Raw genomic sequence first — 22,929 nt, 5'->3', positions numbered from 1 at the left:
CATTGGTTGCTGTCCTCATAGGTACAGTCTCTGTCTGGGAGAGGTGCTGCCACTCGTAACCTTCTGCGGAACTACCACAATCCTCAGTTCGGCACAGGCGTAGCAAACGCCTGCCTTTTTGTGGAGCCACTGTTGCTTATCCTGTATCTCGGAAATCTTAAGCCAGTGGTTTGTGATGTGGACCAGAAAGAATACTCTGTATGACTCCGTTCAGCAGGTAGAAACAGCTGCTTTGGGCTTCTAGAACTGGAGCTGGCATGATCTCCCAGTGGTTTGTCTGGGCCTCAGTACTGTTTGAGCTCCTTCTCCATCCAGGCCTTTCTTGACAGGTGGCTGTGTAAGGGTTAGGTTTTCCTTTGGAGAAGAGCTCTAGGGGTTGGTTTCAGGAGATGACTTCTCTAAAAGCTTCTGTTTTCCTCATTAGTAGTCCTTTCTCCTACAATTGGAAAGTACTCTGAAGTCCAGAGGAAGCGTGCTGTTCGGTTCCCTAGGGGGGAAGATCAGGAGTTCGTTTCAGCTAAATGATTTCTCAGTTTTCAAAGCAGCCTTCTGTCATTTGGAAAGAGAAGTAACATTTTCCTTTCATTGTTGAAATCATGTCTTCTGGAAGGTATGTTTTGGTCTAAGAGAGGTTCCTGCCTGTAGGAATATTATACTGAAAAATGAAGCATAAATTGTGAAATATTCCTATTTTGTGTGTGACCACTGAGCAAAACCACCCTGACAGAGCTTGACTAGATATACAGCATCTTTGGTTTTCAGACCATCGGTCTGCAAAGCGATGGGCTTTTAGCTTTTAAAACTGTAGGCAGATTACCGGGAATGGCTACTGATAATGCTTTAAAATATTTAGTCATATCCAGCTTGTGTAAGAACAATATAAAGACCATTCTCATGGAGTTTGCATTTGAAGCAAGTCAGAGTGCCTCAGGTAGTTGTTTTTTTTGTTTGGGCCTTATGTGAAAGGTCAGAAGGCTTTCCCCCTCTTCAAAAGACTAACATGGTGTAAGCCAAGGCAAAGCATGGATAGCTTCAGGCACACACTGTTTTTGAAAGGCTGTTCAAGGCTGTCTTCAGAAGTAATTTCGAGTCTCTCTGCTCTGCAAAAAGTGAATCAAAAGAATTCACTTTAGTTAATTCAAACTAGATTATTAGTTTAGGAGGGGAGATACCACTTTAGTTGGAGCCAGTTCTGCCCTACTTGTGAAAGCAAGCTCAAAAAGCCCCCAAAAGGTCTGTGATCCAAATTCTAGCCCTGCTAGTTTCATTTCCATGTCGGTAAAGCACTGAGCAGCTGAGAAGTGTGGTTGCTGATGGATTAAGCTCCAAGAAATAGACAGAGATGGCAGGCTCTCTGTGTGTTCTGTCAGTCTTGAGCACCAGCAGCATAGGGGAATCGTTGTTAGTGAACAGCTCTGAAAGCAATGGTGCAGAGTTGTCATGCTTTAGCTAAGTGCCTGTTTTGTTGCAGGGCAAGCGAGTCAGACTTTAGAATCTGGTTTATCTCCAGAGATCTTGTTTTTCTCCAGAGATCTATTGGTTTTGTAGCCTAACAGAAGCAAAAGCAACTTAAGCTAGATCAGGAAAGAACCTCATGCATTAGCAGACCTCCTTTAGTGACCTTTGAGACCGTTTTGCTGTTGGCATTCCCACTATTTTAAAAAAATGAAAAAGATTGTGCTGCTTGTGTTTGATGATGAAACCTGAAGATTTCTTGAAAGGTACTGTTAGTGTGTTGAGACGATACAAGCGCAATGTTACCTATAAAATTTTGCTTTTCTATCTGTAAAGGGATTCTCTGAAGTGCTGTGTAATTCCGTATGACTATACGTTCTTACAAATCGACTCATGTTTTTTTCTGTATTTGTGTTGTTTTCAGATGATAACGCCCTGATTCCTAAGAACTCATCGGTAATTGTTCAGAAGACTCCCTGCTGGAGGAGTTAAAGCTACCAGCAAAACATATGTTAGGTAAGTATCCATAAAGCATTGTATTCCTTGTGAGGGGTTTCAGTGTGTTAGCTTTTTTTCTGGCTATTAGCTTACAGAGGCATTCCGGTTGTATCTTTCTTGTTAAAGCTGCTGTTCATTTGTGTTGTCATGGGGTAGATTTTAATGTGTCTGTCCCAAAGCAGACTTACATTTTTAGGCCTGCTGGGACATGGGGCTCAAACTGCAACAATGGTAACTTTGAAGATGATTCTCTTGGGTTTGTTCTTGGGGTTGATTTTTCTGAGCGCCAAGTTGTAGATCCTGTTTCCTCTATGTGGAGAGATTCCTTATTATATGTTTGCTTTTATAGTAAAGACAGGTAGGCATTGTAGTGTAAACTTATAATTTGTTCCCTTCTCAGAAGAGTCTGATTCTCAGTGTTTGACTATTTCTTGCATTTGGAGGAGGGGGAGCAGGATATGGCAGGTATTCTTATGTCCCACATCTGGGTTTTTTGCGTACTAGCTATAGAGGAAAGACCAAGGGTTGCCAGCTGGCGAACCATGCAAACCAGAAGTGCCATTCATAAGTGATTCCTATAGTTTCCTAAAGACAATGTCCATTTCAGGCAAGAGAAAAAAACCAATATCCTAAAGCATATTGCCTTTTGTGCGAGTACGATGAAGGAATAGTTAATCCTTTCCAACTTGAAACTCAGTAAGCAGTTTAGCACGTTACCAAATGTTATCTAAGTCTGTTTTTACCCTAAGCCGATATCTGTGCTCCAGGTTTTAATTCTGTATTCCCAAGATTTACGGAGGACGGAGAATCAGGTGTATTGATTAAAATTACAGAAATTCAAATGCAATCCTGATGACAGGATTATTGCTGTCATTTATGTATTCATACAGTCCAGTTCTATATCAGCTATGTTAGCATTGTTTGAATGGTCATGTTTTCCAGCCTTCTTAAAGAGATGCCTCTCCACCACTATTAGGAGGTATTATTAGCTTGTGGTTTTGCCTTGTCTTTCTAATGTTGGTTCTCAATAAATAAAGTGTACTGATGAGTTACAGTGTGTCTCAAACAAACAGTGCAGCAGCATCCTGGGACCCATGAAGCATTTGCAAGAAAACACCCTGAACTGATGTGGCTCTGCATGTAAACTTTGTGCATATTACTGCAGGTGTTGTTGCAGTGCTTTCAGGCACTACCTAGTAATTCTGGATGCCACAGCACTGTGCTTATAAACATGGCCTTATTTTGGGTGTTAATTTAGATATGTATGCTTAGTGCTGTCTTGTCAATGCATCCTCCGTTTCTGGTTGGATGGCACCCTCTCCTGGTATTGTAATGCTCACCTAAAATGAGAGGATAGATGCTGCTAGCATCAAAGATCAAACAAATACCTGTATGTGGGCATAAGGAAAGAATGGCACTGCTGTTCTGTTCCTTCAGCTGGAAACATTGCAGAAACAACTGGTAGAGTGGTTAATGTTGGGAATGATGAATGTATGCTGTAATGGTGGAGAGGCCTTCAAAAATGCATTACCTGCCTTGTAGTGTGTTCTTCAAGGTAAATGGATGAAGAAACCATTGTGTGGTAATCTAAAGTATTTCTTGTACTTCCTCATCTTCAGGAGGTACGTGGCTGTAATTGCGAGCTGGTGTCTAGCAGTGGCAGGAAGCATGAGCCTTTCTATTTTTACAGAAATTCCACAGCAGCCTTTGAATTGCCTCTGCTCATGGGACACTTTGGATGAATTGTTAACTAGATCAATGGTTACATGTCTGATTCATGATGAGTAGCATGCAGATATAGATGAATGAGTATGTGGAAACTCAGCAAGTTTTCAAATGTAATAAATATTTCCTAAAATATTGTAGCATCGTCAAGATTATCTTAATGCAAAGCTGGCAATTAAGACCTTTTTTTTTTGTCACAGGCCTCCTAAATTGCACAAAATCCTAGGAACTGCTTTCAGGTGACATTTCTACTACTATTTTTAGTCAATATAGCATATGTAACACATTTAGTATTTTGGCACTTTTCATGGCTAAGTATGGTAGATATCTGAACACAGTGCTTGGGCTTCCACAAAGAAACACTGTTCTAAAGACTATGCTGCTGATGTTTTTGTTATTTCTTTGTCAGATGACCGATTTTTTCACGTAAGTAAACTTGCACTTCAAAATGTCTAGACTTTCTTAGAACTAAAGCATTGTATCTGGTACCTATTTGTAATACTAGAGATATACAGATTGGCTGAAGTTACCTTCATATTTTGATGGTTGATTATTTAAGAACACAAAACTGTAGTACAGACTTCATCTTTTTGGTACTTATGTAGCAGAGACAAAATATCTGAGGACTTCCTCTTGCACTGTTGTGTTCTATATCTGTAAGTCTTAGGGTAATTCGTGACAAAGTAGAAATGGGATTTTTGGGGGTTTTTTTAGTTGCACTGAATGTACTAAGAGAGAATAGTTTATGTATACGAATAAATTTGCACATTCACTAGACTATCAGAACATAATGTTTTGATGCTCAGGTTTTACAATCTGTTTTCACTGCTTTATGTTGGGTACAAGTGCTTTATTTTAAGTTCTGATCACCTTTATTTCTTCTTCTAGAAGTTGAACTGAGGCAGTGAGTGGAACATAAAAAGCAGTATGTAAAAACACAACCTGACACTTTTTTCTATGCACTGCACTTACCTCTAAACAATGTAGCCTTGTATGAATTTTCCAAACATTAACTTAATATATTTTCCAGTAAAACATAGTATATGTTGTAAATACAATGTCTTTGATTCAGCCTAGGAAGAACTGAGTAATGCTATCATTTGCACAGTTCTAATGTGAATATTGGTATTTGTGCCTAGTAATGCCTTGCATTTCATATGGAATAGGCTAGAATATTTCCTGTATGACTTTGTGTTGTACAGATAACGTATGATCGTTTTTAGATCATGTAGGTTCAAGGTTTGCACAACTGAACATGGTGCCATGTTCTCCATCTGTCTGTCTGTAGCTAGTCATACGTATGTTTGTATAGGTTGGTGTGTGCTTTTTGTTTCTTGCAATGAAAATTGTTTAGAGTGTATTTTTTTCCATTTTCACATTGTATCACTCAGCTTTTGGTTTTAAATACTTGTTTTGCTTAATGGTTTTTGAAAATGTTATCAGAAACCACTGAGAAACCATTATTGTTCGACTTGGTACTGTTTCTTACTTTTGACTTGGGGGTTCCAACAAATACCAAAACCAACCTATCCCATACGTTTTGCAGACAGTTCTGTGCAGCTAAATGGTTCCTTTTCATGTCCTTAAATAGTTGGGTATTTGTTCCTCAAGCTGTGTAATTGAGGTGATATCGTTTGGGCCCCTCTGAGTACATAACTGTCTTTAATAGATTGCCATGAATTTAAATATCATTGCTACACAAAGTGGTCTTCTAAAGTTCTGCATTTGCTCTTTCCACTTGATCTGATGAAGCAGTTTAGTTTAATAGTTTGTCTGCAAATGAAAATATCTAAAACCCACTCTACAAGTTTTGGCACAAGGTTAGAGCCTAGAGCATTTGTGGGTAAAATCCCTGTCATTTTTCTTAACTTCTGCCTGCAGTACCTTGTTGGATCTGGGTGACTTCAGGTTTGGATGCTGCTTTCATTTCCCAAAAGTTGAGCTTTTCTTGAGTATACCACCACTTTGCATTTACATTTGGAAAAGGGGCAGCATTTTTCTTCAGGTTTTAAAACACTGTCATTCTGCTGCTAAAATATAAATAAGTAACACAAGGAAATAGTTGACTGGTAGTGGTCTAGATCTTGATTTGCCACTTCCTTTTTAACAGAAGGAAGATCTTGACAGTCTAGATCTTGATTTTGCCAGACTTCCTTTTGAACAGAACTAGGTACAAAATGTTCTGAAAAGAAGGAAAGTTGAATCTTCTGGTAAGACTTGCAATGGAAAGAAGGTCTCTTTTTCCAGATCTGGCTGTTCCTCTCCAAAGGCACAGTTTCAAGACCTTTTTAGTTAGTAATACAGTAAAGTTGTATGTGCTTTCCTAACCATATAGAGAAGGAATGATTAACTGGAGTGAGGAATCATCTTCTGCATTTTTTCCCCCCAGAGCCTGCTAAAACTGCTCCCTTGAATTCTTCCACTACATTAGGTCATAAAGGACAAGAGCTTTTTCCAAGGAAGGGTTTGCATCTCTCTTCTGATCCATTTCGTGACCTCTTGAGGAGAGCTGTTCAGTTTACCTTGTGCAATTTCAGTCTACGTTTTTGAACAACTTAAGGCATAATAAGCAGTGACTCGAGTGTCTTTCTGATCATGTTTTACTAGTGTAAGCTTAACTGCTGCTTGTGGCATAATATAATTCAAGAGAGTGGAAAAGGAACAAGATAAGAGTTACCCTTTTTACTTGTGGACAAGCTGCCCTTCAGTCTTAGTTCTGATGAAACACTGCAGTCCATTACTAACTAGTGGCCTGAGGACTTCATTCCTGCAAGCTGTTCCAGTAGGCAGCTGGGAGGGAGGAGTGTGGTTGCAATGGAGAAAAAAATGACAGGACTGTGCTCTGAATCCATGTTTTCATCATCATTAAAAATTGGTTTTGGTCTGATAGCAAGGAGAATAATGTTAAATTCTCACACTTCCCAAACTGATTTGGATCGTATGGCCTGTGGTCTAATAAAATACAAGAAATGAGTTTTCTCAGTTTTTATAGGCTCCTCTGTCATGGTAAACACCTTTATTTCAATAATCGGAGCAGTTTATTTCTTTGTAGACGAAGTGGTGGGTTACTTTTATGGCTGATGTTTTGGATTGGTGTTTTTCTTTGGGTCTCGTGGGGTATGGTGAGTTTGGCATTTTGAAACTTAGTGACCAGAGGGGCGGAGTTCATGTTTCAGGGCTGATGTGCCTGTGCTTTATTTTGACAGGCAACTCTACTGTGTGCATTTATAAATGATGAGACATTAACTGATTAATTTACAAACTCACTGAAAATAAGTTTCCTGTAATGATGCTTCCTTCTCAAATAAACTAAAGTATTTTTTAAAAATCCTTTTTAGCTGAAAATTGACAGCTTCCTTACCCCTTTGACTTTTAAGCAGTTGTATTTTTTCAAGGGTCCCTCTCTGAGATATTCTGGAACAATAAGTTGGTCTCAGGCGGGTTTGCTTATTCTAGTTTCTTCTCATTAACCACATAGGTACTCTTAAGCTGTCATAGGTTTGGACTTCATTTTGAACAAATACAAATTACACTAGGTTGGAAATGTCCCTTTCAGTGACCCTCGGAGGATATAGCGCAGACTTTCAGACTACAGTAGAGGTTAACTATGGCTATGTTTTGATTGTAGAACTTGAATATGTGTTTAATTTTTTGTGAACAGATTGATGACTTTTCTGCATCTATTTCTCTGGCCCAGCTTATTAAGGTAGATAATATATATTCTTGTCAAATACTTAAAAAAAGTGTTTGCTTCATATTTTTAAATCTTATACTGTGATCTATAGCTGGATAACTGTTGTAATGTGAACAAAACTGTAATTTCATATTTAATAATTTAAAGTATTTATTTTAACTTCAAAATGTGTGTATATTTTGATACTATCCTGTAAAGAGTAGCTCCCAGTTGGGAAGATAGAAGGGGAGTACCTTATCAGCCTCAACGTAATGTTGCAGTATTACTCATCTTCAAGACACAAAGAAGAAACCCTTCAGAAGCTGTTTACCGTTTTTCATATGTTTCGTTAATTTTGCATTGGAAACTACCACAATTTTTACAGAAGAATTTAATTGGCTGTAAGTCATGGACATTTCAGGGGTGGTTGCAACAGCCAAAATAGAAGCGTTTCTGGAACATGGACAATTGCATGGCTATTTTTGAATTTCTAGTCACTATAGATCCATTCTTTGAATGCTGCACAATTTCATAAATCGTAGTATACAGACAGTGGACAACACAATCTAATTGGTTTGAACGCAGACTGTGTAAACTGTGTAAATGTACTTAATTGTTTATAGGAATATACCAATGTCTGTGTGTGGCATATTAGCAGATGTGACCTGCTGAAACTGTTGTAATGCCATGTTTTGCTATGGAACTGCTTGCATTTTTTGCTCAACAGTGTGTAACATTTGTCTGGGAAAGCACTAGTGATGGCACTTTGTGAAAAGGCATAGTGCTAGCCAATTAAATTCCTAGTCTTTCAAGTGACAAAGATTGGAGGAGGCAGGGCCTAATGCAGAGGAGCTAGTTCTTTCTTCTGAAAATAAAGGCTGGAGTTCATTTCCAAGAAAGAGAAATCTCTTCCCACTGCTAACTTCTTCCCTCTCTCACTGCAGAAACTAAATTGTGCACCCTTGGGAAGAAAAAAAAAAAAAAAGAAATTAGTTTGGAAGGTAGCCACCAAAAGAAATTGGTCTCCAGTAGTGCTGTCCCTAAACATGTCCTTCGTTCTGTAAACTCATGTGAAGTTTTACTCTAAAATGTGAAAAACTGTCCAAGAGGTGTACACATTTAAGCTTTCGAGAAAATCTAAGCATTTCCAAAAAATGCAGGAACATAACAATAAAGCAGCTCAAAACTGTTACTTACCCTAACCTCTTTAGTGCAGACTGGCTTAGCATGGAGGCAATGTGTTGTTAAAAGGTTTCTGTTTTACTATGAAATGTTATATGTATGAAATGCCGTATTTGAGTTTTGGTCTCTTCCTAGTAATGTTTTGTGGGTTTTGGATGTGTTTTGTAAACCATTTGGGTTCAAACAAATTAGTCAAGTATCTGTAGTCTTCTGTAAATGTCAATGGACATGATTTCATAGCTGTCCATCTGGATTATGTTACTCTTGAGAAAAAACTGTCTATATGAAACAACCATTTAATAAAACATTGAAACTTGTTGGTTGCTTTTGTGAATGAATGCATATAAAAACAAAAATGTGAGTGGTTGATCTGAATGATAGGTGCTTGAAGGTCTAAACCATTTAGAGTCACTCCCTTAGACCCTGCTGTATCTGGACTAGTGTGTAATAAAAACATTTGAACAAATCCTACTTAAAAAAAAATCAGCTGGCTTCAATAATTGAAGATCTAGTTCTGGATAAGGTCTATGTTACAATTCGTGTGTTAAAAGGACACAGTCAACTGGAAAAAACTGCAGGCTGTGCTTACTGGAGTTAAATCACACAATATGAAGAAGTGAGTAGCGGGGGAACACGCAGTTTGGAGTGCCTCCAGCACATGATGGTCAAATTTCTAGTGAAGAGAATCTTTTGTCTTGCTGAGGGATCCTAAAAAGCTTGATTCCTTTTCATGCTTCTGTGTCTGCAGCTGAATTTCAGCAAGCAAAACCAAGTTCCCCGACTCCTAAGTTGTGTGTCCTTTTAATGCTGCCAAACGTCCATAATGATACTTGCATACATCTTTGTCCATCAAATGTACAGTGGATATCTTCTCTTTCAACTGGTCTGGAGCTTAAAAATCAGTTTAAAAATACTGGAGAGTATCATTCTTTCTACGCATAGCTTCAGTCCACTTGGAAGCAAATGGGATTGGTTACCCAAGTCTTTGTGGAAGGTCCAAACAGAGCCTAAGGTTTTGAGTGCCCCAGAATGCTCTTTTCAAGTAGGGTAACAGGCACGTAAACAGCCTGTGATGGCGCAAGGACGCCCCAGAACATCTTCAGCCCAACTATGTTTTGTAGAAGCAGCTGTTTTCATGCAACCTCGGCTAGCGTTGTGCTGCTCTTTACAGGATTGGGTGAGTGGTGTTGTCTTTGGCTGTGTGGGCTTGAATGTGTTTCTAATGTGTGTCAACTAATTACCTGCTAAACAGACTGCCAATCTGGCTGAAGCCAATGCTTCCAAGAAGACAAAATAAAAGCTATGATGATACAGTCTTGCCATGAATATGATCCGATCAAGTAAGTGTTGATAATGTCAAATCTGTTCTTTGAAGATTATGGAAAAATTGTAGAGATGTTTGTTTTAACACGAGAGACACATGCATACTGTTTTCTTTTTTTCCCCAAAACCTTTTAGTTACATGAAGAAACCCTTGGGTCCACCTCCACCGTCATATACTTGCTTTCGTTGCGGAAAACCTGGCCACTATATAAAGAACAGCCCAACAAATGGGGTAAGATTGTGGGGGACTTGTGGCGTTACTTAGTTTTTAATTTTTTTACCTTGGCCGTTAGGTAACAAATAAATGACTACTCATCTGAAGAATTGTTTCTCTTGGGGTGAAATACAGAGGTTATATGGCAATGTTGCAAAGCCCTTCAAAATTCCAGGGCAGGCTGGAATTGTAACTGTGAAATGTTCTTTTTTCTAGGTCATAGACATTAAATTGTCCATCGATCTTTCTCTGTGAACTTTCCATGCATATTTTTACATATTTCAATATTACTGGAAATTTTCCTGTTTTAAACTCTTTTAATGACAGTTCACAGTTTGTAGTATTTCATATAAAAAAGACGTTTCTGTTGACCCCATCTCTTGAACATTTGCGTGGTTTAATTACACAAGTCTCTGGTTGAGTATTCATGCCATTTAACCTTAGGGACTGCACGTATGTGCCTGAGGTATGAATTCAGCCTTCAAGTACAGTGGTGAATAGCGGTTTCTCCAGTGACTGAGTGAGAGCCCTGAATGAAGCTCTCACTGGAATTGCGCTTTGGAGGAGGAGCGGGTTTGTGTCTCTTCTCGGGGTGGGTGGTGAGCCAAGGGATGTTGCACCCTTAAGGAACCGGCAGTTAAGCCAAAGCATGTCGACTGAGTTCAAAACACTGCTCAAGCCTTTGGAGCATCCTGGCTCTATTCAGTGAGGAAAAGAAGTCTTTCAGTCGAGCAAGCCTTAGGCGAGGTAAAAGGAGAGGATGAAAGGCTTTTGGTGCTTCAAAGAATCATTGAAATGTCCTTTTAAGTGTGGGTCTTGAGGTGAGCTATGTCTGCATTTCTTTGCTTAACAGGACAAAGATTTTGAGCCTGTTCCCAGAATGAAGAAGAGCACAGGGATTCCAAGGAGTTTCATGATGGAGGTGAAAGATCCCAATACAAAGGGCGCTATGCTGACAAACACTGGAAAATATGCAATACCAACTATTAATGCGTAAGTATGGAATTAATGGGACTGACCCAAAAGGGAACGAGAGAAAGCACGCGTAAATGTCTGCGTGGCAATGCAAGCAAGTTGGCCAGCATCTGTAATTACGGGGGAGGAAGCATTGTCGTTGTATCTTAACCTAACATCTGTGATACTTTCTGATATTAAACTAGGGTGGTCCTGCTGTTGATGCCCCTGGAAGTTGCTTGAACTGGTGGTATGCTAAGAATCCGTATTTCTGCCAAACATTTCGGTAGTGTTTACAGGGGAGTCGTTCTCTTTGAAAGCTCCTTTTGCTTCTGTGTTATGTTTCAAAGGCTTCTTGCAAACTTTAACAACTAGCTGTTGGACTGAGGCTTCCCCCCTCTGACTTTTATCCAATCCCATGTGTGAAACAGACTGGAGTTTTCCTGTTGCACTAAACTAAGAAAATCCTCCTGGGTGCTGACAGCAGTGGCTGTTTGACAATGCACTCGGTAGCACTTCTGTTTTTCTGTCAGGATCTCCTTTTGAGACTCTCATTTAATGTAATATACTCATCGCTGCAATTCATTTCACCGAGAGTGGTTTCACTGATTGGCTGTCGAAAAATCATTGTTCTAGTCTGAGGTAATTTCGTAGTTGATGCAAGAATGGGAGAGTTCTGCAGAAGGGAAGTTGTTCCCCCCTCCCTCTTCTAGTGGTGTGGCTACAGGAAAGGAGTTTAAACTACATGCCTACATTTTAGAAGGCTCCTGTGGAGCGAGAAGAATTCCATCTATTATCTTCCTTGGATAAAATCCAAAGCTTGGAAAAGTTTTCCTTTACCCATCTTTAACTTTTTTCTTTTTCCTTCCCCACCCCCGCTCCAGGGAAGCTTATGCTAGAGGAAAGAAGGAAAAGCCTCCCTTTTCACCAGAGAGGCCGTCCTCCTCCTCCTCCTCCTCAGACGATCCTATTCCAGATGAGTTGTTATGTCTCATTTGTAAAGATACAATGACTGATGCAGTTGTTATTCCCTGCTGTGGAAACAGTTATTGTGACGAATGTAAGTGTTACTCCCATGTTTGTTAATTTAAAACATCACATCTGATCTTGTGAAAGCAGAAATAGGAGAGAACGAAATTACTTTGTTCCCAGTTCTGTTTAATACTGAAGTATACCCTGAAGAGGAAAGCGTCTAAAGGGAAAAAAAAGGCAGAAAGCTTTTTTCCCTTGTCAGGTATCTAGTGAAATCCTCCTTCCATGCGGAAGGACGAGTCTGAGAAGAGTGCCTAATTGTGCAGGGGATTAGAGTATTGGATACTGAAGGCATTTAGTTTGTCCACAGCCCTGTCTCTCCTCCAGACTTCCGTAGGCATCTCTGGTGCCTTACTGTGGTCTGCAGCAAAGGGCTAGTTAGGCATTTAATGCACCTTCTTCTCCAGGGGAGAGGTGGTTAAAACCTTCAGAACTCGAGCCTGCTAATGGTTTTTTGAGATGGGTTTTATTCGTGAAGCTTGAGCTTGGGGCCTTCTCACTGTACTGGAGAGTGGAAAAAAGACTAGCCGAAACATCAAGACACGGCCTAGTCTACCTCTCCAAATGTTACGAGAGGGAAATATCAAAACTGTCCAGTTCTTTGCTGCATGCTAGAAATTTTTACACTGTTGAACATTTGTAGCTTCATGCTCTCAATTCAAGACCGTATTCACCCATTCATCATATACGGGTTTTTATAATTGATTAAACCCGCAAATTTTCCTTAGTTTGGCTAAAAACTATTTGGATGATTCCAATTATTCACAGGTATTAGAACAGCATTACTGGAATCTGAGGAACATACGTGCCCAACGTGTCATCAGACAGATGTTTCTCCTGATGCTTTAGTTGCCAACGAGTGCCTACGCCAGGTACCATGGTGACTTGTCCGTAAACGGTTTGTAAGAAAAGTCTCTTTGTAAAAAGCTGAGAGGGAAGAAACTATTAATTGCCATCTCCTTAAGCAAGGCTAAATTGAATAAGGCTAAATTTAGTTTTCAGATCCATTCTCTGTTGTTACAGAAGCTTACAGCTCTTTGGAGACAATCTGGCAAGCTCAGGTCGCACTTTTGTTTAACAGCATTGCCTCACTTTCAAATTTGGTGTTAACACTGAAGTACTTGTAATACAGGTACTCTGAGTTACCAGTCATTAGCATCAGTGTTTCATGGGATGCGTTCATCTATCTGGATGTTGGTTTATTTTAGGATTGATAGCGTTTACAGGAATACACAAGTAATTTTACTCTGTGGAGGCTTTTGTTCGTCTATCTCCTGAAGTTTCGTATTACCTTTTGGTCAATGTTTTTCTGCCTCTAGGCTGTGAACAACTTCAGAAATGGAACTGGCTACACAAAAGGGCTCCTTAAGCAGATTCAGCAGCAAGAGCAGCAGCAGCCGCCACCGCCACCACCTCCACCACCACTCACGACTGGTACACCTCCTGCTGCTCTGCTGACTGCCGCTGAACTTTCTAAACCTTCCTCTCTGTCAGTGAGCAGCCTGTTGGAAGAGAAGGTAAGGTTTATTTCAACATATGCAGTGATTCTGGTATTTTCGTAGAGCTTCTTTTCCAACTGTTTGCATTTATTCGCAAGGGCTATCAGGTTCCTGTGCTAAGAGAACCAGCCTTACCAAGCCTTCTGGGCCCCCAAGGACAATCAGTACCCCCAACTGGTAAGTAACTCTAACTTTTGCATTCCTTTTAAAAAATTATCTTCAGATAAACCGAATGGGATTGTTTTCTCTTTCCTCTCCCCACTCCAAAAGGTCATCCAGTGAGGGCCAGTCCAGTTCGCTCAGCAGGTGGCAGACCAGGCTGGGAACTGTAAGTATTCTACAGAAATGCAATATATTACTACTTGGAACCTGTTAAACGAGGCCGTAACACATAACTTCCACAACAGCTGATTTAGAACGAGATAAGTAGGCACAGATAGTTGTGGAGACTACCAGCGGCAATTTTTGAATGCCTTAATTTGAATTGGCTTTAACAAAGGGGATCTGTGCTTGCAGTAAGATTATTTAAAATAGAACTCCAGTAGATGATTGAAAAGAGGACCCTGAAAAACAAACTCTTTTTGAGGAAACCATAATTACATATAAAAATTAAATATAATTAAAGGATCAGATGGAAAGCCACCCTTTTGATTACTGGCTGAATAGGGCTGAAGAAGTTGATTTCCCAATAGAAATCAGCCTCCAACATTCTTTTTTTAACAACTTAGTTGATACTGATTGAGCAAATTATTGGAAAAGTCAACGCTGTTATTTTATGACAATTTTGAATTTCTTCACTTTAGTCATCTCAAATAGCCAAGCTGCTTTCTCTCAGTTGGAGAGAGAGGAGTCTGTTTCATCTGTTGTTGCAGTGTCAAGTGAGTCCTTCCTTTTGGTATATAGATTTGTCATAGATAGATTGTAAGGTAGGCCAAATACATCCTCGTGAGGCAACAACATAGGAAGCGTAGGTGGAAGAAGTTAAAAGAAGTTTGAGAGAAGATTAGTTAATACCTGTGCAGTACTTTGAAGATCAGAAGTGTGAGGTAGTAAGTGTATGAAGGAGCGGCAGAGGAGCGGTGGGCCCTGGGCACCTGGGAGATGGGAGTCTCTTTGAAGCATGGGCAGCCTCCATCCACAGTCGCAAAGCTGAGTAGAAGGAGAGGAGACCGAGGGAAGTGTTGGGGGCGAGGATGTGGAAGGCAAGGATGAGGACGAAGAAATGAGTGTAGTCTCAAATGAACAGAAAGCAGGGAGAAGAATGCTGCTTGTTGAGAACAAGAAGTGCTCGCCACCATGCTCCCGCTTCATTCGCTTTCCTCGTTAAAATGAAGGCCGAGTGTAACAAACAGTGACACATGTTTTGGGGTTTCTTTAGAAGTTCAAATCGAGGACGCCCGCACAGTGAACGTACCCAAAGGACTCAGGCCCCAACACTACCAGCGTCAACACCAGTCTTTGCGCCTGTGCCTCCACCTCCCTTGTATCCTCCACCGCCCCATGCACTTCCTCTTCCACCCGGGGTACCACCACCACCGTTTCCTCCTCAGTTTCCACCTGGTCAGCCTCCATCTGCTGGGTACACTCTCCCCGCTCCAGGATATCCCCCAGCTGCTGCAAACAGGTCATCAGCTTGGGTACCAACAGCAGTACCAACGGCTCATTCAAATACCGTCTCAGTGACACAAGCACCTCCTTCATAGAATCATAGAATCATTGAGGTTGGAAAAGACCTTGAAGATCAGCGAGTCCAACCGTAAACCCAACACTGCCAAGTCCACCACTAAACCGTGTCCCTAAGTGCCACATCGACACATCTTTTCAATACCTCCAGGGATGGTGACTCAACCACTTCCCTGGGCAGCCAGTTCCAGTGCTTGACAACCCTTTCGGTGAAGGAATTTTTCCCAATATCCAGTCTAAACCTCCCCTGGCGCAACTTGAGGCTGTTTCCTCTCGTCCTATCCCTTGTTACCTGGGAAAAGAGACTGACACCCACCTCGCTACAACCTCCTTCCAGGTAGTTGTAGAGAGCGATGAGGTCTCCCCTCAGCCTCCTTTTCTCCAGACTAAACCACCCCAGTTCCCTCAGCCGCTCCTCATAAGACCTGTTCTCTTGACCCTTCACCAGCTTCGTTGCCCTTCTTTGGATGCGCTCCAGCACCTCAGTGTCTTTCTTGTAGGGAGGGGCCCAAACCTGAACGCAGTATTCGAGGTGCGGCCTCCCCAGCGCCGAGTCCAGGGGGACAATCAGTTCCCTAGTCCTGCTGGCCACACTATTTCTGACACAAGCCAGGATGCTCTTGGCCTCCCTTATCTAGGGAGGAGTTTTACAGAGAACAACGGGGACTTAGAGAGGAGTAAGGATTTGGCTCAAGGAAGTTGCGTTGTTTTTCATGTTTGTATTTCGATAGCATATCGGACTGCAGTTACACTAAAGTGCAAAAAAAAAAAAAAAAAAAAAAAAAAAAAATCTGTCAGAAGCAGAAATGACATAGTGGTTTATTTGCAATAGGTCACACGTATCACTGCATGTCCATAATGGAGAAGCAGATTGTCTAGAAGAATCAGGAGGAGTTCCACTCCACCTCTCTATCGTTAGATAGATTGGATGATTCAAGGGATTAGCAGTGATAGGAGTTTCATACGTAGGTTACTAGCTCAAATATGGCAGAGATTTACAGTTATAGATATACAGATATATAGATAGTTATAATTGGGCAGGAGTTGTTAAGGACCAGGTTCTCTTACTAAAGCTTCTCTGTAATGACATCCTTCACCTCCTGACAGCCATGAGGAGGCTAGAACCTGAACAGGTGTAGTTGCTGGATTTTCTGCATCTCCCTATTCTGATTGTAACCATTACCTCAAAGCACTTTGGAGGAGATATGTGAGAGAAATGTCTTCATTACCTTTTGTTTATCTCATGTGGATCACGGAGAGATTTTAACCTGACTGCAAACTGTGGCTTTTGCTAGTATTTTGTTGACACATTGTTGAACTTTTCTTAGGAATTAAAAGATCAGACTGTTGCAAGTCTAATTTAGGCTTGAAGGAATATGCTAATAACACAGTGAATAATTAATGTTCTTCAAAAAAAAAAAAAAACTTGTAAGAAAATCATAGCCAAGTCTATCCAAAATCACTGGGCAAGTCTGATAGCTCTGTTATCACTGTCAGTTCCTTGAGTCGCTTATATTACTCGGCTGAGTAGAATTTAGATTGATTCTGAATCTCACTATCCTTGGTTGAGCTAAGTTTCCTTTTCTAGGATTGTAGTGTGATTAAATAGTCCGTATGTGGTTGCTACAGTATTTTCATCCTGTACAATCCTAGTGTGAGTTATAACTAGCTCATTTTAATTGAGCTTCTCTCTTCATAAATCGTGTTCTCTTGACCTTTCTACGCAGCTTCGATTGCTCTTTCTTCTGCCTGATGCGCTCATGTACCTGCAGTGAAAATGTCTTTCATGTACGGAGGGCCCACCTAAACCTGAACGCTAGTATTCATGTGTAGAAGTGAGGCTCTCCCAGCCCGATGTTTCCAGACAAATCAGCCCTAGTTCCTGCTGTGCCAAACTTTTACTGTACACAAGCAGGTTGCTCTTGGCATGCCTTATCAGCAGCTGAGAAGCTTTCTACTAGGAGGGAAACAACAAATGCGAGGACTTAGGAGAGTGCCAGTGAATATTCATTTTTTTTTTTGTTGTTTTTTTTAAGGTCAAGTCTCAAGTGCTTCTTTATCTAAAGTTCGTATATCGACTAGCAAATAGGTCACACGTTATCACCGCTCAAGGTCAAGGTCACCCCCATACAGAAGATGCCATTCACGGTCAAGGTCTCCAGCAAGCAGAGACCAGTCTCGCACTAAAAGGACTATACCTCAAGGGGAAGGAGAAAGGGAGTATTTTAACAGATACACAGAAGTTCCAGCATACGATATGAAAGCTTACCGCGGCAGATCTGTTGAATTCAGAGATCCATTTGAAAAGGAAAGATACAGAGAATGGGAAAGGAACTATACAGAACGGTATGAACAGTTTTACAAGGGCTGTGCTGTTGGCGCTCAACCTCGACCTCCAGTAAACAGCGAGAACTTTTCTCCAGAGAGGTTTGGTCCAAAAATGGACAAGACAAAGCAGAAAGTAGAAGTGGCTGTTCCTCCGAAGAAAGACAATATACTAAAACGAGCTAAAGCTCCCCAAGAAAAGGTGGACACCGATCGTGAAAAATCTGCTCAAATGGAACCTCCTGTGAAAAAAGTGAAGGAGGAGTAGCCGACCTTAGTTCGTTTATGTTCTTAATTCATCTTCATATGATCTCTTGTAAAACATTGTTGAACTTGTGCATGCACTTTATTTTGAAATAAAGCACACAGCATCAATTAGCTTTTCTCAGTGTTTAGCTATAGCTGCTAACCTTTCCAGAGCAGAGTTATGCTGTAAAACTCATTTTTTGTAAAGAGAGCAAGAGAAGTCACAAGAAAAGATCTGCCCCGTAACAGTCCAATTAAGTAGAAGCGCCAATGACTACAAACGCGACTTTCAAGTAACTCAACTGGGCTAATAGTGAGATGTTCAGATCAGCTTACTGCGCTGGCTGAGACCAAAATCTTAATTGGAATGTAGAATTAAATGGGCAGCTTTCTCTCTAGATTTCTTATTTGGGAATTCATAAGCGTTGATTATGTACTAATGTAATGGTTTGGGTGTAGTCCAACACTACTTGTCCATTCTGCTTTGGGGATTTGCTCTAATTAGAGAGTACTTTGACAGTGCTGTTTAATTCGAGTTTGATTGAGTTTATAATGGCGTTAACCTTAGTAATACGAGTCACTTTTTTTTTACATTTAATAAAAATATTAAGACATGATTTCAAACAATACACACCATACGATAGAAAGAAACCTGATTTGCATGTTTTTAATGAGATGTGTTGTATATGACAAGCCATGTCAGGTCACTGGAAATTAACTTGATTGCTCAATATAGTCGTCAGCTCCCTTTTACATTTGTTTTCTTTCTCATATTGTATGCATCAAAAAGCTCAAGAAATTAAAGATAAGAAAGAGTCTTGAAAGGTAAAAATAAAAAGAGGCAATGGTTATTAAAGACATAAACCGAAGAAAATATGCAACTGATGAGTTGCAGGAGTATACCATGTTGGCATGTTTGACTAAGAAATAGCAGAAGGTGGCTGACAAAGTCAGGATGCAGGAGGTGTATTCCCTCTCCATGTTTTAAGGTTTCTCAGTCCTTGAAATGAGACTGGAGAGTCCTCTGGTTTTTTTTCCTCCTCTAGCTCCAAAGTAAGCTCTTTATCACTTCATCATAACATGGCTGCCGTACAGCTTTGAAGAACAAAGGATTAAAGGTGAAGAGTGAATGAGTATTTTTTTGGGAGGGGGGGTAGGGAGTAGGCGGGGATGTTGAAGGGAAGAGCTTCTTTTTTCTTCTCTCGCACTCTTCGTGGACATTGGCATGAGAAATCATTTCATTGACTTCTTTACGGATTCTTAGTCAAGCTGATATAAAACCTAACTTGGAGGAAATCATACAACGGCTTCACCCACAAGACCCTTTGCTCTGAACTCCAGAGGAGAAAGGAGTCCATGCTTCGACAACGGTATAGCTCAGCTGGGTGCTAATGGGGGTCCTCCTGCACCTCCTTCAAGAGGAACAGCACCCCATTGCTTTCACTGACAAAGGTATATCCATACGGATGCTCCAAACCAGGCCTTGGTGTTGCTGTGCAAAAAGGACAGGGCTAAACAAGTTTAATTCCCTGTATTTGTCTTTAATAAGATCTTGAATTCATTTCACATCCCTTCGGTTTCCTCACAGTCCTGTGTTCAAGAGCTGTCCCATGTAAAGCTCAGCTAATTTTCACACGAATGCTGTCTAGAAATGAAAGGAGGTTCTGCAGCTACTGTGCGGTCCTGCAAACAGGTATTTACATGGTTAGCTTTCCGCATGACAGTAGCACGTGCAGAATTACAGGGCTATTTTTGCAAGCACAGTTGAGCACGTGATAGAAGATGTGGGCCTTTTGGCATGCTCACACCACAGTCACACAAAGGGCTTTGAGAGAAAAACATCTAGAGCTCTATGCCAGATGGTTTCCTGAGCTAGATTTGTTAGAAGTTAGCATGGACAGCGTGGGAAAATAAGGGAAGATTGGCGAGGAGGATTCTAAACACGCTCAAGTGACTTGCAGCTGGGGTGTAGAAAAATGCATTTATCATTCTAATTGTTGTTTAGCCTTGTGTGTTTGACAAGTAGAACATCTGTGTTTCAATAACATAGGCCTATGATAGGCTTAGAGGCACCCTGTCAAACATGCTTGAGATTTCTGCCCTGCTGTGGGAAAGATCGAAGCACAGTGGTAAACTATGCCTGCGCAAATCCCTGATAAACAGGCGAAAACAGCAGGTTCGGCGATCCTCTAGCACGGAGCGAGCTCTGTGGTGCCTGCGTCCTCGCTTGTGTGCCTCTGCCCAGGTGCTGCTTCGGGGATCCCCCGGTTGGCGAGGTAACGAACATGAATTTACTCTTTGCATTTCACCCGCGGTTTTGTGGTTGTTCCTGCGTCCTGCCTTTGCTGGCTCACACAGTTTACCCTGCTCTGCAGGCCTGCAGAGCACATGTCATTTTATTTCCGCCCCTCTACAGTGCAAGAAGGAACCAAGCGTAGAGCACAAGATGCCCTGTAAGAGAACACAAGTCTGACATAGCAGATGAGAAACTGGCTTAGCTGTAACTCAAGTCTTAAACTGATTAAAAGAAAAGAAAAAAACCCAACAAAGAGAGAAAGCGAGGCTTTAAAAGACCCGACTCGCTGCCCTGATATTGCTTGTTTCTGTCAGTTGTCAGTATTTGTGTAAAGCTTGTGGCTGGAGATTGGACTGTTCTTGCTAACCCTGATTTTAAGGCTGCAGCGTAATAGTAGGCAATGACAGCTAAACCAGCCAAGGTGCTCTCAGGAGCAGCAGCAATGTGCATTACATAGCGTCTTTATCCCAAGCTGAACACGGATGGGGTAAGACAGAACTCCCTTTGGGAAATGCATTCAAATCGTGTTGAAAATGCTGAATTCAAGACCCCACTGAATTAGCTACTGGTCTCACTCAAGACTGAACAGCTATCATCTGCCTTTCTGAACAAGACAAATGAAGTCGATTGGACGGACTCAGCACACCACAAGCACTTCAGACTGAACCTCAGCAAGACCTGAGACATTTAAAACAGTTTCTTCAGCGATGCCCCTTACCAGAGAGAGCTGCAGGAGTTTAACCACGTCTAGTGGAGAACACTCTGTGGGTCCAAGCGTGCTGGTATCAAGAAGGAAAGGTGGGCTGTAATGGTTTAATGGTCTTTATGAAGCTAAAAAGGGGAAGCCTAGCAAGGCAGAGCAAAGCTGCAAGTCACCAGTGCCTGGGGAACCACTTCGCCAAGGAAGTGATGCCAAGCCCACTCTGACCTACACCCTGGTGGAAGTTCCAGCTCTTCTGACAGCAGGATGCTGCTGCAATACCGGCTGTGGGCTCAGGCAGCACAGGGAGCTGCAGCAAGGGCTGGGGACTCCGGAGCAGAGCGACAGCGGCTGACAAGGCAGCAGATGGTCAAGCCAGGTGTACGCAACGGCTGCCTGGATGGGAAGCTCTGCTGCATTTCTCCAGTTTTATTCACCTAAGGTCCTGGGGAAGTTTGAGTGCGCAGCACTCCAGCCTGTTCTCCTAATTTTAAATGTAATGTAGTAGGCACTGATCTGTAGACTGCAAAAATGAAGTACTTACTTACCTCCTGAGAACTGAGAAGGCCTGGGAAGTTTATGATCCCGCCCATGCTCATTCAGAGAAAGCAGGGAATGATTTTAAAGAGTGTTTACAAAACCCACCCCTAGTGACTTTTATCTAATGACCTTGCAGACAGAGACAACCCCGAGGAAGAGCAAAGCAGCAGCAACAACTCCACACAACACGGTAATGCAGAGCACAGCAGAGCCAAGTTAAGGTCCCCTACATCCCAACACAGTCACACCCATAAGACTAGACTGACCCTTCACGGTTCATGCTCATCGCGTTGCAAGAATAAGATGTTACCCTTGTTTAATTCTGATGGGGTAAAAACCCATGCTAATTCAAAAAACCCAGAACCATTCCAAACCAAGCTCTATCATGTTGCACAATATGCCATTTTCATTTCCTGCCATACTTGCAGGCGCCTAGCTTGCAGACCTGTATGCTTACGACCTTTGGAGGTCAGTATTCTCTAAGCGTCTTTGGAGTCGTCACAGTTCACAGGCAAGCCAACAGCATGACGAGGCTGAATGGCCTGTCAGGACACCAGAAATTCAATTGAGGAGTCAGCTGAATGAATGCTTGGCTCAGCCGGAACACTTTCCCTACGAAGCTAGTAAGCTTGCTTGTATGCAGTTTGGTTCAGGTTGTTTCAAATCCACAACTCGCATCCTAATTTTAAGCATCCTAACAAAATAAAACACATTTAAATCGACCCATTGCCATGGAACATGTACCTTTTTGGAAGCTTTCTTTTCCAGAAGAAGAATGGTTTGTCGGAAGGTTTTTCAGCTACCCCTTGAGAGCTGAACCTCACTCCCCAGGGAGCTGGAATGACTGACACAAGCTGACAGCTTGCCCAGCTAACTTGAGTGAATTCCACATTTGTTGACATGAGGAGCAGATATCACCAGCTGCGTCTGGATTCAGTTCGGGCCTGCGGTTAGATGTTCACTACCGAAACAGCAGTGTCGCTCTCAGATATTCCTGCCCTGGGGCTGCTTGTTGCAACCCCACAGCTCAGCTGGTGGAAAAGTTCATGTGACTGTTTGCCCTCTGCTTCAGTGCAGTCAGCTGGCTTCGTTTGAGGAGCCCTTCTTGTCAGCCAGAGGCAAACGGTCCATGGCCTCCTGCGCAGGGCTGTGCCAAACCTACTTCTATCAGGCTTGTGACCTGCCTGCAGTTACGTTTCTGACCTTCCCTTGAGACATGGCCGAATGTGTTCCAAAGCTTGTTAAGTCACGCAAACAGGGATGAAGATGAAGCTCTCGCATAGGAACCTAGCCCAAAGCAGAATGCTGTTCTGGGCTACCTGACTTGAGGGAGCATTCTAGCGTGCCATTGCCAAACAACAAAATTTGGCCTGCCAAATTTTTAGACATACAGGCACTTGAACAGGTAAATAGTGTAGCGAGAAATCCAAGGAGCTGCTGCTACACCTTCAGCTGCCAGATCCCGGTAGATGGGGAGATCTTGTTCCCAACAGATGTTGCTTAACTTATCATACTGTAAGGCAATTCATTCCTGGTCATTGAAGAAGTTCTGTCAAGTATGTACCATAAACCAATGAAAGGCAT

The 22,929-nt window shown here is 41.7% G+C and overlaps 2 protein-coding genes across 2 annotated transcripts; both read left to right on the top strand.

Moving 5' to 3' along the window:
* Window positions 1-822: 822 nt before the first annotated feature.
* Window positions 823-15,503, top strand: LOC127028513 (E3 ubiquitin-protein ligase RBBP6-like). The gene is given in 13 exon segments (XM_050914270.1): window positions 823-931; window positions 1,880-1,911; window positions 7,340-7,384; window positions 9,786-9,813; window positions 9,816-9,873; window positions 9,992-10,088; window positions 10,924-11,063; window positions 11,909-12,084; window positions 12,825-12,928; window positions 13,376-13,573; window positions 13,654-13,732; window positions 13,826-13,883; window positions 14,934-15,503. Coding segments are annotated over 13 exon segments (1,449 nt in total). The 3' UTR covers window positions 15,259-15,503.
* Window positions 15,504-17,358: 1,855 nt separating this feature from the next.
* LOC127028541 (E3 ubiquitin-protein ligase RBBP6-like) lies at window positions 17,359-17,939 on the top strand. The gene has a single exon (XM_050914303.1). It carries the CDS (start codon window positions 17,496-17,498, stop codon window positions 17,829-17,831), a length of 336 nt encoding a protein of 111 aa, XP_050770260.1. The 5' UTR covers window positions 17,359-17,495; the 3' UTR covers window positions 17,832-17,939.
* Window positions 17,940-22,929: the final 4,990 nt, after the last annotated feature.

This window comes from Gymnogyps californianus, unplaced genomic scaffold, assembly GCF_018139145.2.
Source record: "Gymnogyps californianus isolate 813 unplaced genomic scaffold, ASM1813914v2 HiC_scaffold_34, whole genome shotgun sequence".
In the NCBI taxonomy this organism is placed as follows: Eukaryota; Metazoa; Chordata; class Aves; order Accipitriformes; family Cathartidae; genus Gymnogyps; species Gymnogyps californianus.
The sequence above is the reverse complement of the archived record's forward strand: the minus strand, read 5'-3'. Positions and strand labels throughout refer to the sequence as shown.

What these genes read in the sequence shown, in the direction of transcription:
- LOC127028541 (XM_050914303.1), top strand. Translation starts at nt 17,496, where the DNA reads ATGAAAGCTTACCGCGGCAGATCTGTTGAATTCAGAGATCCATTTGAA.